This window comes from Pseudophryne corroboree, chromosome 3, assembly GCF_028390025.1.
Source record: "Pseudophryne corroboree isolate aPseCor3 chromosome 3, aPseCor3.hap2, whole genome shotgun sequence".
Lineage (NCBI taxonomy): Eukaryota > Metazoa > Chordata > Amphibia > Anura > Myobatrachidae > Pseudophryne > Pseudophryne corroboree.
In genome coordinates this window covers 426752814-426772065 of record NC_086446.1, presented here as the reverse complement: position 1 = coordinate 426772065, position 19252 = coordinate 426752814, and the positions used below count along the sequence as shown (strand labels likewise).

The following is a 19252-nucleotide window of genomic DNA, read 5'->3' as shown; positions in this document are numbered from 1 at the left end:
TTGTCAGGGGAGGGGTAAGTGGGTGAATGTGTTACTGTAGACGTGATGGAGAATGTGCATCAGGGGAGGGATGAGTGGGAGAATGTATTACTATAGACACAATAGAGAATGTGCTTCGGGAGGGGAGGGGTGAGAGGGGGAATGTGTTACTGTAGACGTGATGGAGAATGTTTGTCAGGGAAGGGGTAAGTGGGTGAATGTGTTACTGTAGATGCGATGGAGGAAAATATGTGTCAGGGGACCATCAAAAATTAGGAAATTTGCTGTCAGTAATTTCATAACACAAATCTACACATACAGTAACAATGGTATCAAATCTCTCACAAACTGTAATTATTTTCAGGAAATCCAAAGAGATTCAGGTAGAGGATTTTAGGATATGTGGTTTTAAACAACACATACATTTTGAACAGAGGTATAAATAAGTGACTTTTATGCTTGTCAATTGAAAAAATTAAAGTTGATGTGTTCTATTTTTGCTATACACTACTTTGAGAAAAATAAATTGTTTAACGCCATTAGCGAGTAATACATTTTCTAATCACATATATGGTGGGAGTGTTTTTTTGTGTGTGTGTGGGGGGGGGGGTTAGGTAAAAATGAGATGCCACCAGATTTATACCTCAATTTTTAGCTCAGTCTAAGGTCATACCTACTAAATATTGGTCATGTCTAAGTAAGTTACTGTATTAATCAGCCTGTTCAACCATCACACTGTCTGCATCCACTGTATGTGTAGGCAACAGGTGTACTTAATTTGAAAACTTTAAATAGCTCCACTGAATATGCAGTTGTATCATGCACAGTACTGTACCACAATTACCTGCTTATTTGCTTTGACAAAACAATATCATACACTGGTCCTGATTCATGTTTGTAAGTAAAGCAAAAAATCACAAAACTGGGCAAAACAATGTTGCACTGCAGGTGGGGCAGATATAACATGTGCAGAGAGAGTTAGATTTGGTGGGGTGTGTTCAAACTGAAATCTAAATTACAGTGTAAAAATAAAGCTGTCCAACATTTGTGGGCTACATGAAAATGCAGCCAGTATTTACCTTGTACAGAAAAAATATACAAGTATTTGCGCCCCTTGTTTTATTTTTGCTTTACTTACAAACATGTTATGTGCAATGAACAGGTAGTTAATCTGAAGTAACTGGCCCAGAAAACAAGGATCCCCTACACAACAATAACTAAAAAAAAATGTTAACTGTCCTCAGTTATCCCAGAAAGGAACTCATCTAATATATGAAAAAGTAGCCTTAGAAACCCAGCAAGAATCATACAGACGATAAGACAGTGGAAAGGCCTTGACAGGGATGTATGCGTATATACAGACTTTATCACACATTCTATTATCTTTTCTTCTAGAACTGAATATTCTGTGCATTTCCAAATGTAAATAATAGATTAAGATGATGGCTAAAAAAGTAAGGTGAGGCACCTCAGGGGACGAGGCCAAGCTTTTCTCCGTGAAAACATCCGAATCCTGTACAGTGGCAGCATCAGGTTCCTCCTCTTCTCCTTTTCCAGTCTCATCTGTGTCCTGCTCAAGACAGATCAAAGGCAAAATGGAAATCTAAGTGACAATATGGCACATGTACAAGTTCCAAAGAAACATGTATACAATGATATTAATATTATTAATATTATTATTATTAAGGACATTGTACCTACAATTAGACATAAAATATAGTGCAGGCAGTGCCCTTAACACTGGAAATTAGAAGTATGGGATCACTGAGCATCAGGTGAATGTAAAAGAAGGACTTTAAACAGATAACCAATGTTGGTAGTAGAAAATTCGGTGGAACCCCAAGCTCTAGCTATGAAGCCAGATGCACCTCTTTTGTTTGGCTAGTTGTTTCTTTAGCATTTCTCGTTCCGATCTCACTGCATATTAAATCTGGTAACTTATACAATACCTTTAACATTAGAAAACTTGGATGGAGACTTGCAACCAGACATGTTTCATTCTGGCGGGTATCTGGTGACTTCAAGGCCATTCACATTCTGTTACTTCCAGGAGATTTGTAACTTGCCACAAAAATGCTGGAATTGTGCCAGTGTCTGTTAAACAACTCCAGTGTACATTTTCAGAAAGGGACATATTACATGTGAGCTGATAGAAAGCACACAGTAGATGCTAAATCCTAGTGGGCTAAAGGACATCTGATGTCAGGGGGAGTAGCAAAGTCAATAGGATAGCACTTTCACTATCCATGTCAACAACTATTCCCTTTAGTAACCTTGCGGCGAGCGAGGTGAGCCCACAACAGTACATTTTGGGTCCCAGGTGCTGACCTTGCTCCTCTCCCTTCTTGTGGTGGGTGACGTGGTAATGATGCCAGAGGTCCTTTAGCCTTGTAGAATTTAGCCATAACCGAAGCAAAACTACTTTAGATGCCATGGGGCTCACGCTGAGTACACAATACTTGGCTGATAGGCAGCGCTTACCCAATCAGTCGTGTACCCAGCTTAAGCCAAATCCAACTCAGAATGGCACCTCCTGCCTGCTTGTGGGGCCAGTAAATCTGCATTGGAAGACACAGACATTGGTCTCCCCATTCCCAGTAAATGGGGGCCGACGCCATCCCCCCAACCCCAATCAGCAGCAGCAGGTCAATCCTGCTTCAGCTTGGGGGCACTGTGTGCGATCTCACAGGACTCGTTCAGCACATGTGCAGCCCCACAAACATCGGAGATGGTTTACGTACTTTTCAAATGTTTGTGGGTCTGCGGATCTCTGAATCAAGCCCCCAGATCAATAACAGCCATTAAACATGGCCTACAATTTGTGCATGAGCCCAAAAATATCCAGGCCATAAATGGAGTATAGAGGAGAGCATCCCTGGAGAAGCGTGATCTAAGCAACAGACATCATTAAGTCATTGTGCCAAGACACTAACAAGGATACAACAAAATATAGTATGTGGAATCTTCAGACCAAAGCAAACTGAGATGGTTACAGGGGAAAAGGCTCAATTTCCACTTATTCAGTCTAATCAAGACACAGCGAGCTGCTGCTGAGATCTTCGGAAGAGTTACAACCCTTAGGTAAACTCTTTGATAAATCTCTGGGGAAACTAAGAGGAGTAGAAATGTGATCAAGCTGAATTAAGATGTTCCAGACAGAACCTTCAGAAGAAAAGTCTCTCTGGGGTCCTAGATTAATCAAGCAATTGCACAATCTCTCTACCTAGAAGGATAACTGCAGTGTATATTTTAACATTCTGGACATGTTCTAGGAAAAAAATTCTAGTAACCTTAGATATTTTAAAAAAGACACTGAATGATAAAATGTGTCTGCAACATGCCCGGGTACACTGCTATGGTTCACAAAACCCATTTACATAATGTTTTTATGCAACTTTCTAAATGCCCTTTGGGATCCATCTATTTTTCTTTAAAATACTAGTAGTCATTTTTCATGGCGGAAAGCAGCTTCTGTGAAAGAAAAACTCTCGGAAGTGTTTAGGTGATATTTACTTTTAATTCCATTTAAGGCTATGGGTACGTGTTTAGATGGGCTTTAACTAGCATTTAAAAAATGTGGCTGAATCTGAAACGTACAGGAAAAATTACTTATTACTAACACACAACAAGTAACTTGCTTATACAGATGTGTACTCATACATCGAGCCTCAATACGCCACCCAGCGTGAGATGCCTGGCACCAGGGCCCTGGCAGGTACCGAGCAACTCTGCTAGCATTGGGCGTTTTTTAGAAACGAAAAAGATCTGTGTACAAGTGCGCTATCAACAGCAGCTGGTAGAGGGGTGGTCTAAATCCCAAATCGTAATATGATAAATAGATATGGAAGTATACCAGCGCTGGCTGTATTAGTCAATACAAGACTTTTACATTTATGAATATACACATTTATTATCACAATGTAAAATAAATAAATATTATTAAAAGAAACAATAGTATCACAAGTAAATAGGTAAGGTACCAATATTGGTCGGCCACCAGTCGCCCAATAGTCCACTTAATCTGGCTATGAATCTCACTTGAGATTTGTTGGAAAGTCACAATATTAAATAGCAGATGAATATTCCAGGTCAAGAGCTTGGATTACTATTACCAATACTGTTCGTTGGAAAGAGTAGTCATCCCCTTAATGATCAGCTGGGATGTCCTTTAAATGCTGGTGGGGTGTCCAAACTACTGAGGCAATGATGACTGGTTGGGAGAAGGCAATCTCCTGGCTGCTAGCATTTAGCAGGGTATTAATGAGACCCTTCTGACATTGCATACATGCTCCTGATGAAGCTGGATACACTATACACCAGCGAAACGCGTTGAGCCTGATGCCACCTGTGCCCTAACAAAAGGATTATTCCTTATCTCTGCCACTAATTTGGAATCATCACCCCACTTGGAATTATGTCACTGGCACTACCAACAGCAACAGTCAGCATTTAATGGACTTTCCAGTTGACCAGCCAGGAAATTGCCTTCTTCCAACCAGTCATCATTGTCTCAGTAGTTTGGACACCCCACCAGCATTTAAAGGACATCACAGCTGATCATTAAGGGGATGACTACTCTTTCCAACGAACACTACTGGTAATATTAATTCAAGTTCTTGACCTGGAATATTAATCTGCTATTTAATATTGTGACTTTCCAACAAATCTCAAGTGAGATTCCTAGCCGTATTAAGTGGACTATTGGGCGACTAGTAGCCGACCAGTATTGGTACCTTACCTATTTACTTGTGATACTATTGTTTCTTTTAATAATATTTATTTATTTTACATTGTGATAATAAATGTGTATATTCATAAATTTAAAAAGTCTTGTACTTGAATTACAGACCAGTGATGGTGTGCGGAATCTTGGTGTTGTCCTGGATGGTGACTTGACACTTAAACATCAGATATCAGCCACAATCAAATCCTCATTCTTTCACCTAAGGAACATAGCCAGAATCAAGCACTTAATTCCCTCAGATGATCTGCCAAAAGTCATACATGCATTTGTATCATCTCGATTAAACTACTGTAATGCCCTCTCCCAGCAAAAGAATTGCACCGCTTGCAGCTGGTGCAAAACACAGCTGCCAGGCTGTTAACCAACCAGCCCCGTTCTAGCCACATAACACCCATCCTCTACTCCCTTCACTGGCTGCCTGTAAGATGGCGAATCATCTTCAAGATTGGCTTACTGAGTTTCAAAGCACTACATGACCAGGGCCCAAGGTACATGAAGCAGCTTCTGACCCCATACTGCCCCACTCGATTACTGCGATCTGTAGATGAAGGACTTTTAGCAGTACCTAGAATCTCCCGTAATTCATCTGGGGGTCGAGCTTTTAGTCATGCGGCTCTGACTCTATGGAACTCACTTCCCAGCACAGTGCGAAAACCCAACTATAGAATCCTTCAAAAGTAGACTCAAGACTTTCCTGTTTACTCAAGCATTTCCATAATGTCCCTTTTAGTATCTTCATGCTTCTGTATTTTATGAAAATGTACTTCATTATTTTCTGTACTATATTATGCTATGTATCTGTTAAGCGCCTTGAGTCCTATTGGAGAAAGAGCGCTATATAAATTAAATAATTATTATTATTATTGTACTGAATAATACAGCCAGTATTGGGAGTTTATTGTACTGCAGAAAATGCATATACAGATTCAGAGACTCAGCTGCACACAGATATACAAGTTCTGCAAATAATTCAGCACAGTCTCCTGATGCATCCTACCCACATCGCATTGCGACTAAGGGGGGTATTCAATTGAAGTCGGAAACTGCCATCTTGTCGGAAAGATGTCAGTTTCCGACTGTTTTAGGTCGGAAGGGGTTTCGACCTATTCAATGCTGCCCCCTTTTTTCCGACTAGTCGGGAAATCGGACTTGTCGTAAACTTGTCGGAAAGCACGCGGAGCCGTCGATCCACGTGTATTGTTGGAAGCACGGCCAAACCCGACAGGTTTTAGCCCTGTTTCCGACAATGTCAATCCGACTTTAAAAAAAGTCGGATTGGCATTGTTGGGAACAGGCCAAACCTGTCGGGTTTGGTCGGGTATTGAATACTCACATTAATTGAATACACCCCTAAGAAGCATTTTCTGCAAAAAAAAGACACAAAAGAGTTGCAGAGTCTTAGGGGACCTGGCACGCTGAGAGAGGCTGTAAAGTGTGACCGCAGCAATGATGTATGAGGACACATCTGTAGAGGGCTAATTAACACTTAGGGGTATATTTACTGTGCACCACTTTTCATAGCTGCTGCATCTTCTCTGGTTTCCACTGCTAGTTTTAAAGGGGCAATTATATTCAACACAAACCAGGTGAGTACTGTATTAAATGCTGTATTAAATGTAAATACCCCTTTAAATCCAGTAACCAAAACTGTTTAAGACGCAGCAGCGCTACATAATAAATTTACCCCTGAATATTTTCATACACCAGCTCACCACATGGCAGATCATAAATCAATATATAAAGTGACAAATACACAGAACAAGGCCTCTGTAAAGACAAATCCAATTTCCCCTTGTTATATTCCAAATGGAAGGAAATAAGAAATCTAATTCTATGGTAACCTCTCTACCATGTATTTTATTGCTTTCATAAGTAGCAGAATACAGATCCTGAAAGATGCTTATGCTGTGCTATTTACCCGGCTGCCGTCTAGCATTATATTCCACTTAAAACACAGCAATGTTATTTATAAACCAAAAAAGTGTAGGTCACGGATCAAATACCGCTTTGAAATGTTAAATACCTATAGTTGCATGCAAAACATAAGTTTATGTATAGATGCCAACGACCCCAGGGTGCAACATTTTTGTATCCATTAAAGGAAAGAGCTGGGGTAATCTAGGATGTTCCCTGCACTCATGCACCTTGTATTGAGGTCACATACAGAAATTAGAAATCATTTTGCAGAATCAGATCAGAGATTCAAGGTGTAAGGAGGGACATTTACAGGGGTACTCCCTGGATAGAAGAACAGTGTAGAACCTACAAAAGCAATGAAAATGTACATACTTCTCACTAATGAGTGAGACGGGGCTTATATTTTCAATGAGACACCTTATCATCGTCAAGGCACGTCTTGTATCACACAGACCCTTTATAATACTACAAGACCTCAAGCTCTTTGTATCTTTGTTTGGCTGCAACCAGCCTAGGCTACAATGATAGCGCTAATTACACTTTTGGGGGCTGGGGAAACATGAGATTTTTTTTTAATTATTACTATTATTTATCTTATAAACAGCCAAACACACAGGAATAGGACAAGTTTCCCACACATCGCATGCAGTATGGCTATCTCAGCCTCCAAACCATCGACTATTATATTCCAGCCCAAATTAGAAAATTGTGACCACTAGCTGCTGTGGTGCTATTAGGGCATCATTATCCGTCCATCCATACCAACTAACAACTGATGGCTACCCAATTGCATACTGAGATTTGATGTTACATTTATTTAAAATCTACTAATTTTACATCCAAATCATAGCACACATGGGCATATTTATACTGTTACTTCAACAATGTCATATATGCCGCAAGCAAACTGTTTAGTGGTGTTCTTCACAGACCTCTAGTTTAGAAGATGAAGAGGTAGGGGAGGAGGGTAGCCTCTTCTCCCGCCCGCGTTCTCTGTGTACCAGTTTGCTGTTTGGCTGTTTCAGGGTTCTTTTCAGCTCATTAATACTGGCTTGATGCTTCAGCAGGACATCCTCTGACTTGTCCAAAAACTGGAGGGATATAACAAAATGCAGTCAGTACCCAAAATGTAGCCCCTTCACTCCACTACATGCGATAGACCTCTCTAGTGGTGAAGGGGTTCATGTAGTTATAGAACTTGTGACTATGCAGAGTTTCTGCAGTCATATCTGTTACTGATCTTCTAATACATGGGTAAAGGTGTATTAAGAAGGGAAGATATTTGCCGGACAGATGCTCAGGTAGATGGGTAATAACGATTGTAGTTGGTGAGGAGAGGGTTGGGTAAGGTTATGGCATGGTGACTATGAGTACTATGGAAGACATCTAAAAATAAGCAGTGTGAAACATGTTAGGTAAGTAACTAGGTAGGTATGTTAGGTAAGTAACTAGGTAGGTAATGTGTTATAATGTACTTTAGTATATTAGTCTTTTTTATGGATGAACAGCAGATGTATTCAGTAGCTTTAAAATTTAGTGAACCTAATAGAGAACAATCCACAGAAGAGCAGAAATAACATAAGAATCATACGATTAAATTGATGGGGCAAGCTAATTGGGGATGTAGTTCCGTACTGTGCCCCTAGCTGTGGCTGCTATGATGTTGATGAAATCAATAGCTGAGCTGGCGGTTGGTCCTGTCATTTCATCCAGTAAGCAAATCAGTATGTCGTAATACAAGCAGTCATAGTGGCAGCAGAATCAGTAGCAAGGGGAGTCTGTACTGTATTTCAGAGGTTATGCTCGCATGTTGTTAATGCTGGCACTTTGTAGCCTGGCTTTCTACATTTCAGATAAGAAGGGTCCCTTTATAGGGCAAGCTTTGCATCTGACATTAGTGTCACACATTCTAGCGATATCCAGACTATTGGTTGACAAAGAAAAGGTCGACAGCCAATAGGTCGACCACTAATTGTCGACATTCATTAGGTCAACATGGTCAAAAGATCAACATGGACACGTAAAAGGTTGACAGTGCTTGTGGTCGACAGGTCCAAATGGGTGATATGACAATGGCTGAAACTACTTTTTAAGGGTATTTTGCATGTTTCATACTTTACCATCCACGCGGAGTATGATAGGGAATAGTAACCCTCGCTCGCCATGCAAAGGGACGCGGTACTCTAATTGGGGTTCCCTATGCTCTGATGGAGAAAACAACATCAAAAAAATACAAAAATGTTGTGTTGACCTTTTTTTTGCGTCGACCGAATGACATTGTCGACCTTTTCCATGTCGACCATATAGGGTCGACATACTGACTGTCAACCTAATTAGGGTCGACCTAAGGATCTGCACCCTAGCTATAAGGACAGCGTGTAACAGTAATGTGGCAGACTACTACCACTGAGGCCGGCATAGACACATGACTGCTTGAGAATGCCTTGCTTAAACTGTCTGTTTAACATATGGAATAAAGTATTCACTACAGTAAATTGCATGAATATCAGAATTAGCAGAGATGTTACTTCTAAAGCACAAGGCTATAAACTTTTATACAGGTCACAGAAATTCCTGGTGACCTCTTATGCAGATGTGTCCTCAATACGCCATGCAGCACGAGATGCCTGGTGTGAGTGAGCCGCCAGGTTCCATCTGACTATGCTAACATCTGGCGTCAATGCAACTAAGAGGCACAAAGAGACTGTGCCGATTAATTTCATACATGACACTGGTATGTTGTGTGTGACCAAGTCTGTATACAGAGCAGAACAGAACTTGGAAGTGGAAAAATACTGCGGCTGATACATTGTAGCACTTTGTGACTCACGCACAGATATACAATTGTCATATATCAAATTAATCAGCACATGCTCCTCATGGGTTGTCTTCACATTGTGTTGTGACTATGACGCACTGGGCGGGATGTAATGCCACCCGAGTTTGGCGGCCGTGCGGTATGCGTTTTTTTAAAGGGGCAATCACTTACAAGGCAAAACCATGCCTCGTAAGTGATTGCCCCTTTTAAAAAGTCAGAATTCGGCCTGCATCCCGCATGGCCACCGAACTCGGGCGGCATTACATACCGCCCATTGTCGGCAATAAAAGACGCCCGACGCTAGAAGATTCTTACACAACCAAGAGGGGCTGTTTGGTGTGACTGCTGCAAAGATGTATGAGGACATACTGTATCTGTAGTCATAATACTTTACAATGTGTGCATTATCCCATATACCAAACATTTTCTTAATAACAACTCCGATTATAAGCAACAAAGTCAGCACTCACTGTTTACACAAACATTATTTACAGGAGTTAATACATATTAATATCACTTGTAAGATATGTATTAAGAAGTAATAACAGAAATGTAAAGTTTAAATTACAGTGATACGCAGTATAAAGGTTGTGAAGATAGGGAAATAAGTGTCTCTCAACTACAATTCCTTGTATTGTCCAAATACATTACTGGAGCTGCATAGAAAAGGATGAAGAGCACACTTTACCTACCAATAACAGATTACTATAAAGCATCAACTTCACAACGCGTATCTAGTATAGTTAAGGTTAGTCATTAACTTTGTCAGTGCTAATCAAATTTTTTCAGATTTATGGTCAAAGACCAAAATTTGTTGGAAATGTCTATGAATGTTTAATGAGTCTGTGGGCAACTATCCAGCCCATATGCCACATCCTAATATACAGTGTTTAATGAGTTTCTAACATACATTTATGGTAGATTGTTCATATACCAGTCGCTAAGTTCTTTAGTAGTGTGTTTAAACCTTCATGATTATATATGTGGTTGGGAAAGGGGGTAATAGGTTGATAGGATGTATGATCATTTTTAGGAGAGGGTTCCATGGAGAAAAGGTTGGTATTGAGGTACATTGGTTGGTACAGGAGGAACTACAGTAGTTGGATGCTAGGTTTTGGGAAAGGTAGGTGGGAGCCAGGATAGGTAGATGAATGTTCGGTTATAGGTGGGTACCTCCTTATGCCGGGGAGTGCTCTCTTGCTCCGACTGGTTGCAATAGGCAAGAAACAGAAGCAAGCGAGTGAGTGTGAGAAACACAGCAGTACATACATACATGGATACAAGGAACAATAGATCAGCACTAACTACGCACGGAATCTAACGTCTGTTGACAGAAAATGGATTATAGCACAAAAGGTGGCTCACGTATTCATTTATACAGGGACATATGTGTACATATGAACATACATATGTATAAACAAGTAGGCAACAAAAACATTATATTGTTTTATAATAAACTAGCAACAAAATATATATGAAAATCCTGCCTAAAAACCTGCATATACAGTAAACCTGCCTAACACATCACATAAATATCCCTTTCCTGAACATACATATATGGAAGGCACAATACTAGTATACTATGATACACAAGAACCTAAGTACATATAAATATACGTATACATAATCCCAACATAGTTATACATTATTGTGCTGTTTAATATTAGCTGGCCCGACCTCCTAATCCCATATACACTGAGCTACTTCTAGCGCAGTGTGTACGGGGCTCATAGGGGGCCAAGCCGGAGACACAGCACTCAGCTGATCGGAAATGTTTCCCCAATCAGCTGAGTGATCAAAAAGGTGTGTACTCAGCATTAGAGAGACAGAGTGGAGGTAATGGACTGGATAAATAATTGTAAAGCAAACAATACTCACTAGTATTGCGGCACAACATGTTAACTGTAAGGGAGTGGCATAGTTTAAGTTTGCTGTGGATCCCAAGTTGGCTATAGAAAGGACATGTCTGATTGGCCTCCACAAGCTATAGCACCTTTGTGTTATATATATATAGGTTTTTATATTAAATAAGACCCCATACATTAATGTATTTATGCACAAATCTTTCTTTAGACATATCCTTAACATCCAAACATAGAGGTAACTAATTTCCACTGTTCTTGACATATTCATGAGAAAATCAATTCTGAGGTAAATATATCAGTGTAATTAAATATAAAATAAAAGTCTGTTAAAGAAAAAAACACTACACTGCTAGATTCTATTCTTTTTTAATTACAAACTCATTTCTAAATACCTCACCACCTGAGGGGGAATATAACCCTTTCGGTCGCCACAGGGCCCGAAGCGTGGCGAGCGCAGCAAGCCCGCGAGGGGACACGCTGCTCTTGCCGCCAGTATCCCGGCTGTCGGGATCGCGGGGTTGGTCTCCTGACTGCCGGGATATCATACTGAATCCAGCACATGAAATCAGCTTGCTTTAGCAAATACAAGTAAACATTTCAGTATAACATGAAGCCATAATTCTACAAAACTACAGGACTTAACAGGAAGTAACTCAGGGGCAGATGTATTAACCTGGAGAAGACATAAGGAAGTGATAAACCAGTGATATGTGCAAGGTGATAAAGGCACCAGCCAATCAGCTCCAATATGTATATTAACAGTTAGGATCTGATTGGCTGGTGCCTTTATCACCTTGCACATATCACTGGTTTATCACTTCCTTATGCCTTCTCCAGGTTAATACATCTGCCCCTTTGAGTTGGTAAGTAAACTATAGCAGTGGAAAGAAAAGCTAAGGGACAGATTTACGAAGTACCGTTTACTTGCAAGTCGCTTCTCGGCAAGTAAGACTTGGAAATTTATATTTGCAATTAATATAAATGTTTTTTTACATTTGCAGATCAAACCCATCGAGAAGCCACCACTTCACAAATCTATCTCTAAAGTTTTATTTAGCACCATGGTGCAAATGTGCTATATATCCATACAGTAATCAGCAATTGCCTTTCAGAGATTTAGGGGGAAATTTTATTTTAATTAGCTGCGGTAATTTATCGCAGGCTAATTGATCCCTGGGGCTATTCACAAGTGAGTCCGCCTGCAGCACTTATCGGAGATTCTTTTCTTTTTTTACACGTCTGAACTGATGTGAAAAAAATCCCTGATAATTAGGTGGCTAATGTGTGTCGCAACCCTGTTAACACACAAATCTGTGAACTTTTGACAGATTCTGTGTGTTAATGCCCGTTAACAAGTTAGGTTAAGAGTCATTAACAGGGGCTCAAGTTGAAAAAGGGCAGGAATTGAATAGCGCTAGGCGTTAAAGCCCGAAGCTACCACCTGTTTTCATCCGCAGTAACTGAATTTACCCCACAGTGTTAGAATAGTATAGAAAGAGATTGAGTAATACATATTACTGCATATTTGTAACAAATATCACCTACAAAATAATGCATCTTAAAAGTTACAAGTGACTCTGTTTATTGCTTTTTCTTTGTTGAATTTTTTGGTTCTAGCTGATTTATTATTATCATTAATTTATATAGCGTCACCACTTTACAGGTCACTAATCAGAGAATATTATTCCTCACATCAGTCTGTCCTCCAATAAAGCTTACAGACCAAATTACCTAATATACAAGTGCACGCACACATACCATACCTCCCAACCATCCCGATTTTGTCGGGACAGTTCCTCTTTTTGGGCACTGTCTTGTCATTCCACCCACGAGTTGGTGGATGGGCAGGTTGGGGGATGGGTGGCATATCACCTCTCACCCGCTGCTCTGCTTAGCAGTTGGCAGAGTAAGAGGTGAATAGATGCTATGCGCGTGGCGTCTGTTCATTGGAGAAAGGGACTGGGGATATGCCCACAGCTCCGGAAGTGCTGTACATGCCCCCAGTGTGGTGAATATGGGGGGTTTCACTCACAGTGCTGGCGTTTCCCACGATTTGCCCTGCCCCCTATCCTTGCACACATTCAGGTTCATGTTTTGACAGAATCCAAGTAACCTACTAGTGTTGGTGTGTTGGGAGCAAAGCCATGCAAACAGGAGAAGACCATGCACACAGAAAGGGCCCTGACTGCAAATTAAACTGATTGTGATTTCTATATAAACTGACAATTAATCTGAATGATACAACACTATCAGAAACCACAGCATGCAGGCAGACGGCACCACACCTTAAGCTCCTTGATTTTGGTTGGAGTGGTCACTTCCTCCCCCTCTTCCTCTCCTTCTTGACGAGTAGTTTCATAGTGTTCTGCTGTAGACTCGTGATTCTCATTTACAGCAGCTTGCCTTGAAAATCCTGGAGGAAATAGTGGGTGTATGAAAAGAACATGAGGCAAGAGAATATTTTAGAATATTTAATGAATATACATATTCCTTTATGCAGCTGTATGTTGGAACCAGTTCTGTAAGAAAAAGCCATTATCTCACTATGCGCCTGATTCAGGAGTGACGCAGAAGCACAGTAGCTCTTGTGTAAATAGCCACCTCCTGCATGCTTCTCTGATCTGCTACTTTGTCCAACAGGCGTAACATCGGATCACTTGCATGACCATCGCTCATCTGAGTAACCCTCAGAGTAAACAGGATGGACAGGCTGTTCAGACTTCCAGGGCCAGTAAATTGCAGACAATGGTTACGGCACTCCCAGAAAACAGGGAGAGCAGTCGTACACTGCAATGTTTTCACCTACATACTATGAGCCCTTATGTATCAATGACAAGCTATTATATGTTAATGACTCTTTTACATCAGATAATAAAACACTTGACCCCATTTAGTAATTTATTTAATCATTGGTCCTTTTTCTGGAAAACTTTCAATGATTATGGGGTCTATTTATGAAGCAGTGAAAAGTGTGAGAAATAAGCCAGTGGAAAAGTTGCCCATGGCAACCAATCAGCTGCTATGTATAATTTTATAGAATGCACTTTTTAAATGTTACCTTAACACTGACTGGGTGCCATGGGCAACTCTTCCACTGGCTCACTTCTCCACACTTTTCACTGCTTCATGAATAGGCCCCTATGTGCTATAAAACTACACCTTTCACATACCTCCTTCGAGGCTCTCGGACAGTGTGTACCGTTTGCTGGCAGAGCGCTTGAAGTTGGGAGCTGGGCGGTCTATCAAGGCGCTTGCCTGCTGGGTCTGTGCCTGTGTGCGTCCACTATATCGGAATTTAGAGCCCATCACTAGGAAGCCTTTGGGAGCAGGCTCTGGGGAAACCAGCCTGGAAAATAGAGACAAGAGCTTAGTCTTCTTTACACTCAGCATAGCATTGTCTTTACATGGAAATAATTTGGCAGTATTATTGTAGAAGCCCCCGTCCTCCTACACAGCTTTGTCATTGTATTCTGGCTTACTCTGATATCCCTATACTTGCTCCATATTTGGCACTGTAATATGCTGACAGTGATTATTAATCAAAAAGAGGACAATTGGTCACCTAGGGCCAGATGCATCATCGCTTGGAAAGTGATAGAATGGAGAGTGAAAAAGTACCAGCCAATCAGCTTCCTAACTGCCATGTCACATGCTGTGTTTGAAAAATGGCAGTTGGGAGCTGATTGGCTAGTACTTTTTAACTCTCTATTTTAACCCTTTCCAAGCGATGATGCATCTAGCCCATACTGTTGAGTCCTTTTCTCTAAAGCAGGCTGTGGTACACTGGACCATGGTTATTGCAGGCTGGGGATGGCGTTTAGCACCTAACAACTGTAATTCTACGCTCCCCCCCCCCCCCCCCCCCGCAACCCCATAATGCCTGTACCTCTTTCAGAGGTAAATGTATTATAGCGGCACGATATAACAGTTCCTGCTTAGTCTGATTACCGAGGCGAGGCAGGAAGGGAGATCGACAAGCTGTATGAACATCTTGTCCGCCGAAGCGGGGTAGCGAAAGCTCCCCCCCTCCGGCGATGTCCCCCTGAGTTCACAGCGCGTCAGCTGTGTCTCCTTCCCAGCCGGCTCCCTTTGCGCATGTATGGGATCTAGCTACTCCCGCGAGATCTCCAGCGCTGTCAGGAGCCGGCACCCGCCACAGGCAGAAACAGCTCTGTCACTACTGTGGTGTATGGGCATCACCACCTGCAGCGGTTGAAATCGACAGCTGCAAGTGTCGGAACGGTCAGCAATGCTGACCGTTCATACATTGGCCGTGCATATCGGCCTGCTATCTTTTAGATAGCAGCGCTGATATGGACAGAGGCGCATAGCGCCCGTCACTGTGCCCTCGCCGCAGCCTTCATACATGGGGGAGAAGCGTTAGAGTGCGCTAATACCGCTTCCCCCACCTATATCGCCCTTTCATACATTTACACATCAAAGAGTCCGGTAAGGAGTAGCAGTAATCGGACGGTCAAGAACCCAAACCCCGCAAGACTGAGCATGAGGGAGGAAACACAGTGTCCCACAGCTTGCTGCAGAGAAACGGATTCAATGGTAAGTGACCAAAAATCCTCTTTTCTCTGTCAGAAAGACCTGTGGGACACTGGACCATGGGACGTTCAACAGGGAAGGGAACGCTCAGGCTGCCTGACGGAGAACTGTACGGCCAAACTGTAACTAATGAAGCCCTAAAAATCATGCCCTTACTACAAGGCACTTAAAAAGAAACTGGCATTACGGAGTTGCAGGGAAGGAGCTTATTTTTAAAGTTACAGTTGTTAAGTGCCAAACTCCACCCCAGCCTGCAATCCCATGGTCCAGTGTCCCCCAGCCTTGCTGACAGAGAAAAAAGTTTTTACTGAAAAAAAACATGGATTAAGCACAACAGTGTCTAAAATGTTATGTGTGTTATGTGAAACTGTGGTCTATGGGCCTAATTCTGACCCGATCGTAGCTGCAACTTTGTTAGCAGATGGGCAAAACCATGGGGGGTCATTCTGACCCGTTCGCATGCTGCTGTTTTTCACAGCGGTGCGAACGGGTCGGTTCTGTGCATGCGCAGCGACCACATTGCACAGGCGCGTCATTGCCCGGCGACGGTCATCGCCGGGTAGCGTCGCTGCTAGCAAAGAAAGCAGTCGCAGCAGTGAACGCAAGAAGATTGACAGGAGGAAGGCGTTCCGGGGCGTCAACTCACCGTTTTCTGGGCGTAAAGATCCGAACGCAGGCGTGTCAAGGCGTTTGGAGGGTGGATGTCTGACATCAATTCCGGGACCTGCAATGCTGGATTCATCGCACAGGGTAAGTAAGTCTAACCCTGGTCTTGTTTTACACAAAACTTTTTTTGCCTAGCAGGGATGCACAAGTGATCGCAGCCTTGCTATGCAAAAAAACACTCTCCCATAGGCGGCGTCTAGTTGATCGCACGAGCAGCAAAAAGTTGCTACGTGAGATCAACTCGGAATGACCCCCCATGTGCACTGCAGGTGGGGCCGATATAACATGTGCAGAGAGAGTTAGATTTGGGTGGGTTATTTAGTTTCTGTGCAGGGTAAATACTGGCTGCTTTACTTTTACACTGCAATTTAGATTTCAGATTGAAGACACCCCACCCAACTCTAACTCTCTCTGCACATGTTATATCTGCGTGAGGCTAAAGTGCGAAAAAATCCCATGTGTTTTTTGATCCTTAGGTGTACGTAGATTAATTGACAGGATGAGAACGTTTGGGGGTGGAAACTGGCTGTTTTCTGTGAGTGGGGGGCGTTCCCAAGCACTTTCAGGGAGGGTGTGTGACGTCAGCTCCAGCATGATCAGCCTGTTTGTATTGCACTGTAGGAGTAAGTTCTGGGCTACGCACAGACAGCACAGAATGGAAAAACTATTCGATGGTGAGTGAGTTGCGAATAGATTTGCAGCTGGCTGGCGTTTGCAAAGCTTTTTGCGCGACATACGCAGACTTGCACGGGGATTTACACTCTCGCTGGGCGGCTACTAGGGAGGCCAATCCCGGGCCATTTTTTTCAATCCCGGGATTCCTGGGATCCTGGGATTGACCTGTCCACCTTCAATTTATGTATGTGGGGGAGGGGGTTAGTAGGGTACCAAGTTCAAAATAAATAAATAAATAACCTACTCACTAATGAGTAGAGGGGTCTCCAAGGTCCACAGGTAGCGTCAGGCAGTGAGAGTCCCTTACTGCCCAGCTCAGCGCTGCCCAGGGAGAGAGACTGCCGGGGGGTAAGGAGGTGAGGCTGCCCGGCTTCAGAGAGCAGCACCTGAGCCAGGTGCTCAGAACTGCTCGTGGACACTGGAGAGAGACTGCTTTAGAAGGCAGCGTCTGAGCCTGGTGCTCAGCGCTGCCCAAGGAGAGAGACTGCGGGGAAAAGGAGGTGAGGCTGCCCGGCTTCAGAGAGCAGTGTCTGAGCCGGGTGCTCAGCGCTGCTAGTGGAGACTAAAGAGAGACTGCCGGTGGGGGAAGGAGGCAATGCTGCACTGCTTTAGAAGGCAGCTTATGAGCTGAGTGCTCAGCGCTGCCCCAGGAGAGAAGCTGCCGGGGGAAGAGGGGTGGGGAACTGCGTATGCGCAGTGTAATCCCGCCGATCCCGGGATTGGCCTCCCTAGCGGCGAATATGCGATTGCAAACCTCTGCAAATTCACAGAGGTGCGATCAGGTCTGAATTAGGCCCACGGTTGCAGCTGCCGACATAATATCAATGGCTGACACGACTTTGCGCTTAAATACGTACGGTCCACCGAATTAGTTGAATGGATACTTGCGTTAGTATAAAGTAGTGTTACAGCAGCTCAGAATCAGCCCCAATCTGTACAAATATTTCAGCAATTTGTGCTTTGTCCGCTTTCCTTATAATTCTATGGGGCCTAGTTATTAATGTATAAAGATAAGTATGGTTTTCTAAAACATTATTTCTGAGTCCTTCATAATAAGGGTTAAGTGTTGGATAACCTCTGTTATCGCCCTCACCATTTCTGCAGCAAACAGCTTGCAGATGGCGCTATCTTATCTGCTCTGTTACTTCCAGCATTTTGTCAGCTACAAGTTACAGATTTTACACTTAGGGGGTTATTCAGCGCGGATTGCAAATTCTGCTAAACAGCAAAACGCTGCTGCCACCCCCGTTTTCTCCGAGCTGCCCCCGCAACAGTATTCCACCACCTCCACTCGCCCCGCGAATGCCTCTACCTGTAAATCAGATAGAGGCATTCGCAGCCAATGCAATGCCATCCCATTAGCCAGCCCGCGCACGTGTTGAAAGGGACTTGCACGTGCACAATGGCTCCACAAATGTGGATATTGCGGTCGCATCACTTAGACATGAATAACCCCCTTCATGTGGCGGGATATAATTTTCATATAAAAATAAGAATAAATAATAATAATATATTTGTTGCATTTTTATATTTTTTCAGTTTAAGAGGAATAGCTCCTGCCATTGATTATAAATGATAGTGATCAACAAGTTATATATTAAAGGCACAAGATAAAAAAGCAAGATAGATTTGTTTATCTCTGGTACAGGACCCCCAAAAGATGACAAGAGCCCTTTAAGTGAGAATTGCATCTTTTTTTTATTTATTTTACGGATTTTTTTTATTTTTATTATTTTTTGTAATTGTCTATGTTATTTTTAGGTTGCTGAATCAGAAACATTTTACTTTATATTCATTAGTATACATTTTTACTAGAGTGTTATTTATTGGCAAACATTATTCATATTTACGACAGTGAGGAGAGTGAAAGATTGAACACCCCAGTTACTGTATAAAGAGACAATATATTCTAGATAAAAGTATTACTTTACTATTGAACAATGTCTCTATTATTGATATCTCATGAAAATAAGTAATTAGCAAAATTCCTATTTTTAAACATTGTTTATTAGATTTACCTTTAATTTAGTGCCC

The 19252-nt window shown here is 42.2% G+C and overlaps 1 protein-coding gene across 7 annotated transcripts in view; it reads right to left on the bottom strand.

Moving 5' to 3' along the window:
• Window positions 1-19252, bottom strand: part of EPB41L1 (erythrocyte membrane protein band 4.1 like 1) — a 233597-nt gene that overhangs the window by 65321 nt on the left and 149024 nt on the right. For 4 of the 7 annotated variants that reach the window (XM_063960309.1, XM_063960307.1, XM_063960311.1 and 1 more), the window contains 5 exons: window positions 14494-14669; window positions 13609-13736; window positions 10632-10664; window positions 7573-7731; window positions 1448-1549 (listed from right to left, as the gene is read on the bottom strand). In XM_063960309.1, coding sequence (XP_063816379.1) covers window positions 1448-1549; window positions 7573-7731; window positions 10632-10664; window positions 13609-13736; window positions 14494-14669 — 598 coding nt within the window. The remainder of the gene's footprint in view (window positions 1-1447; window positions 1550-7572; window positions 7732-10631; window positions 10665-13608; window positions 13737-14493; window positions 14670-19252) is intronic. The other 3 variants (XM_063960310.1, XM_063960313.1, XM_063960314.1) reach the window with 1 other exon arrangement.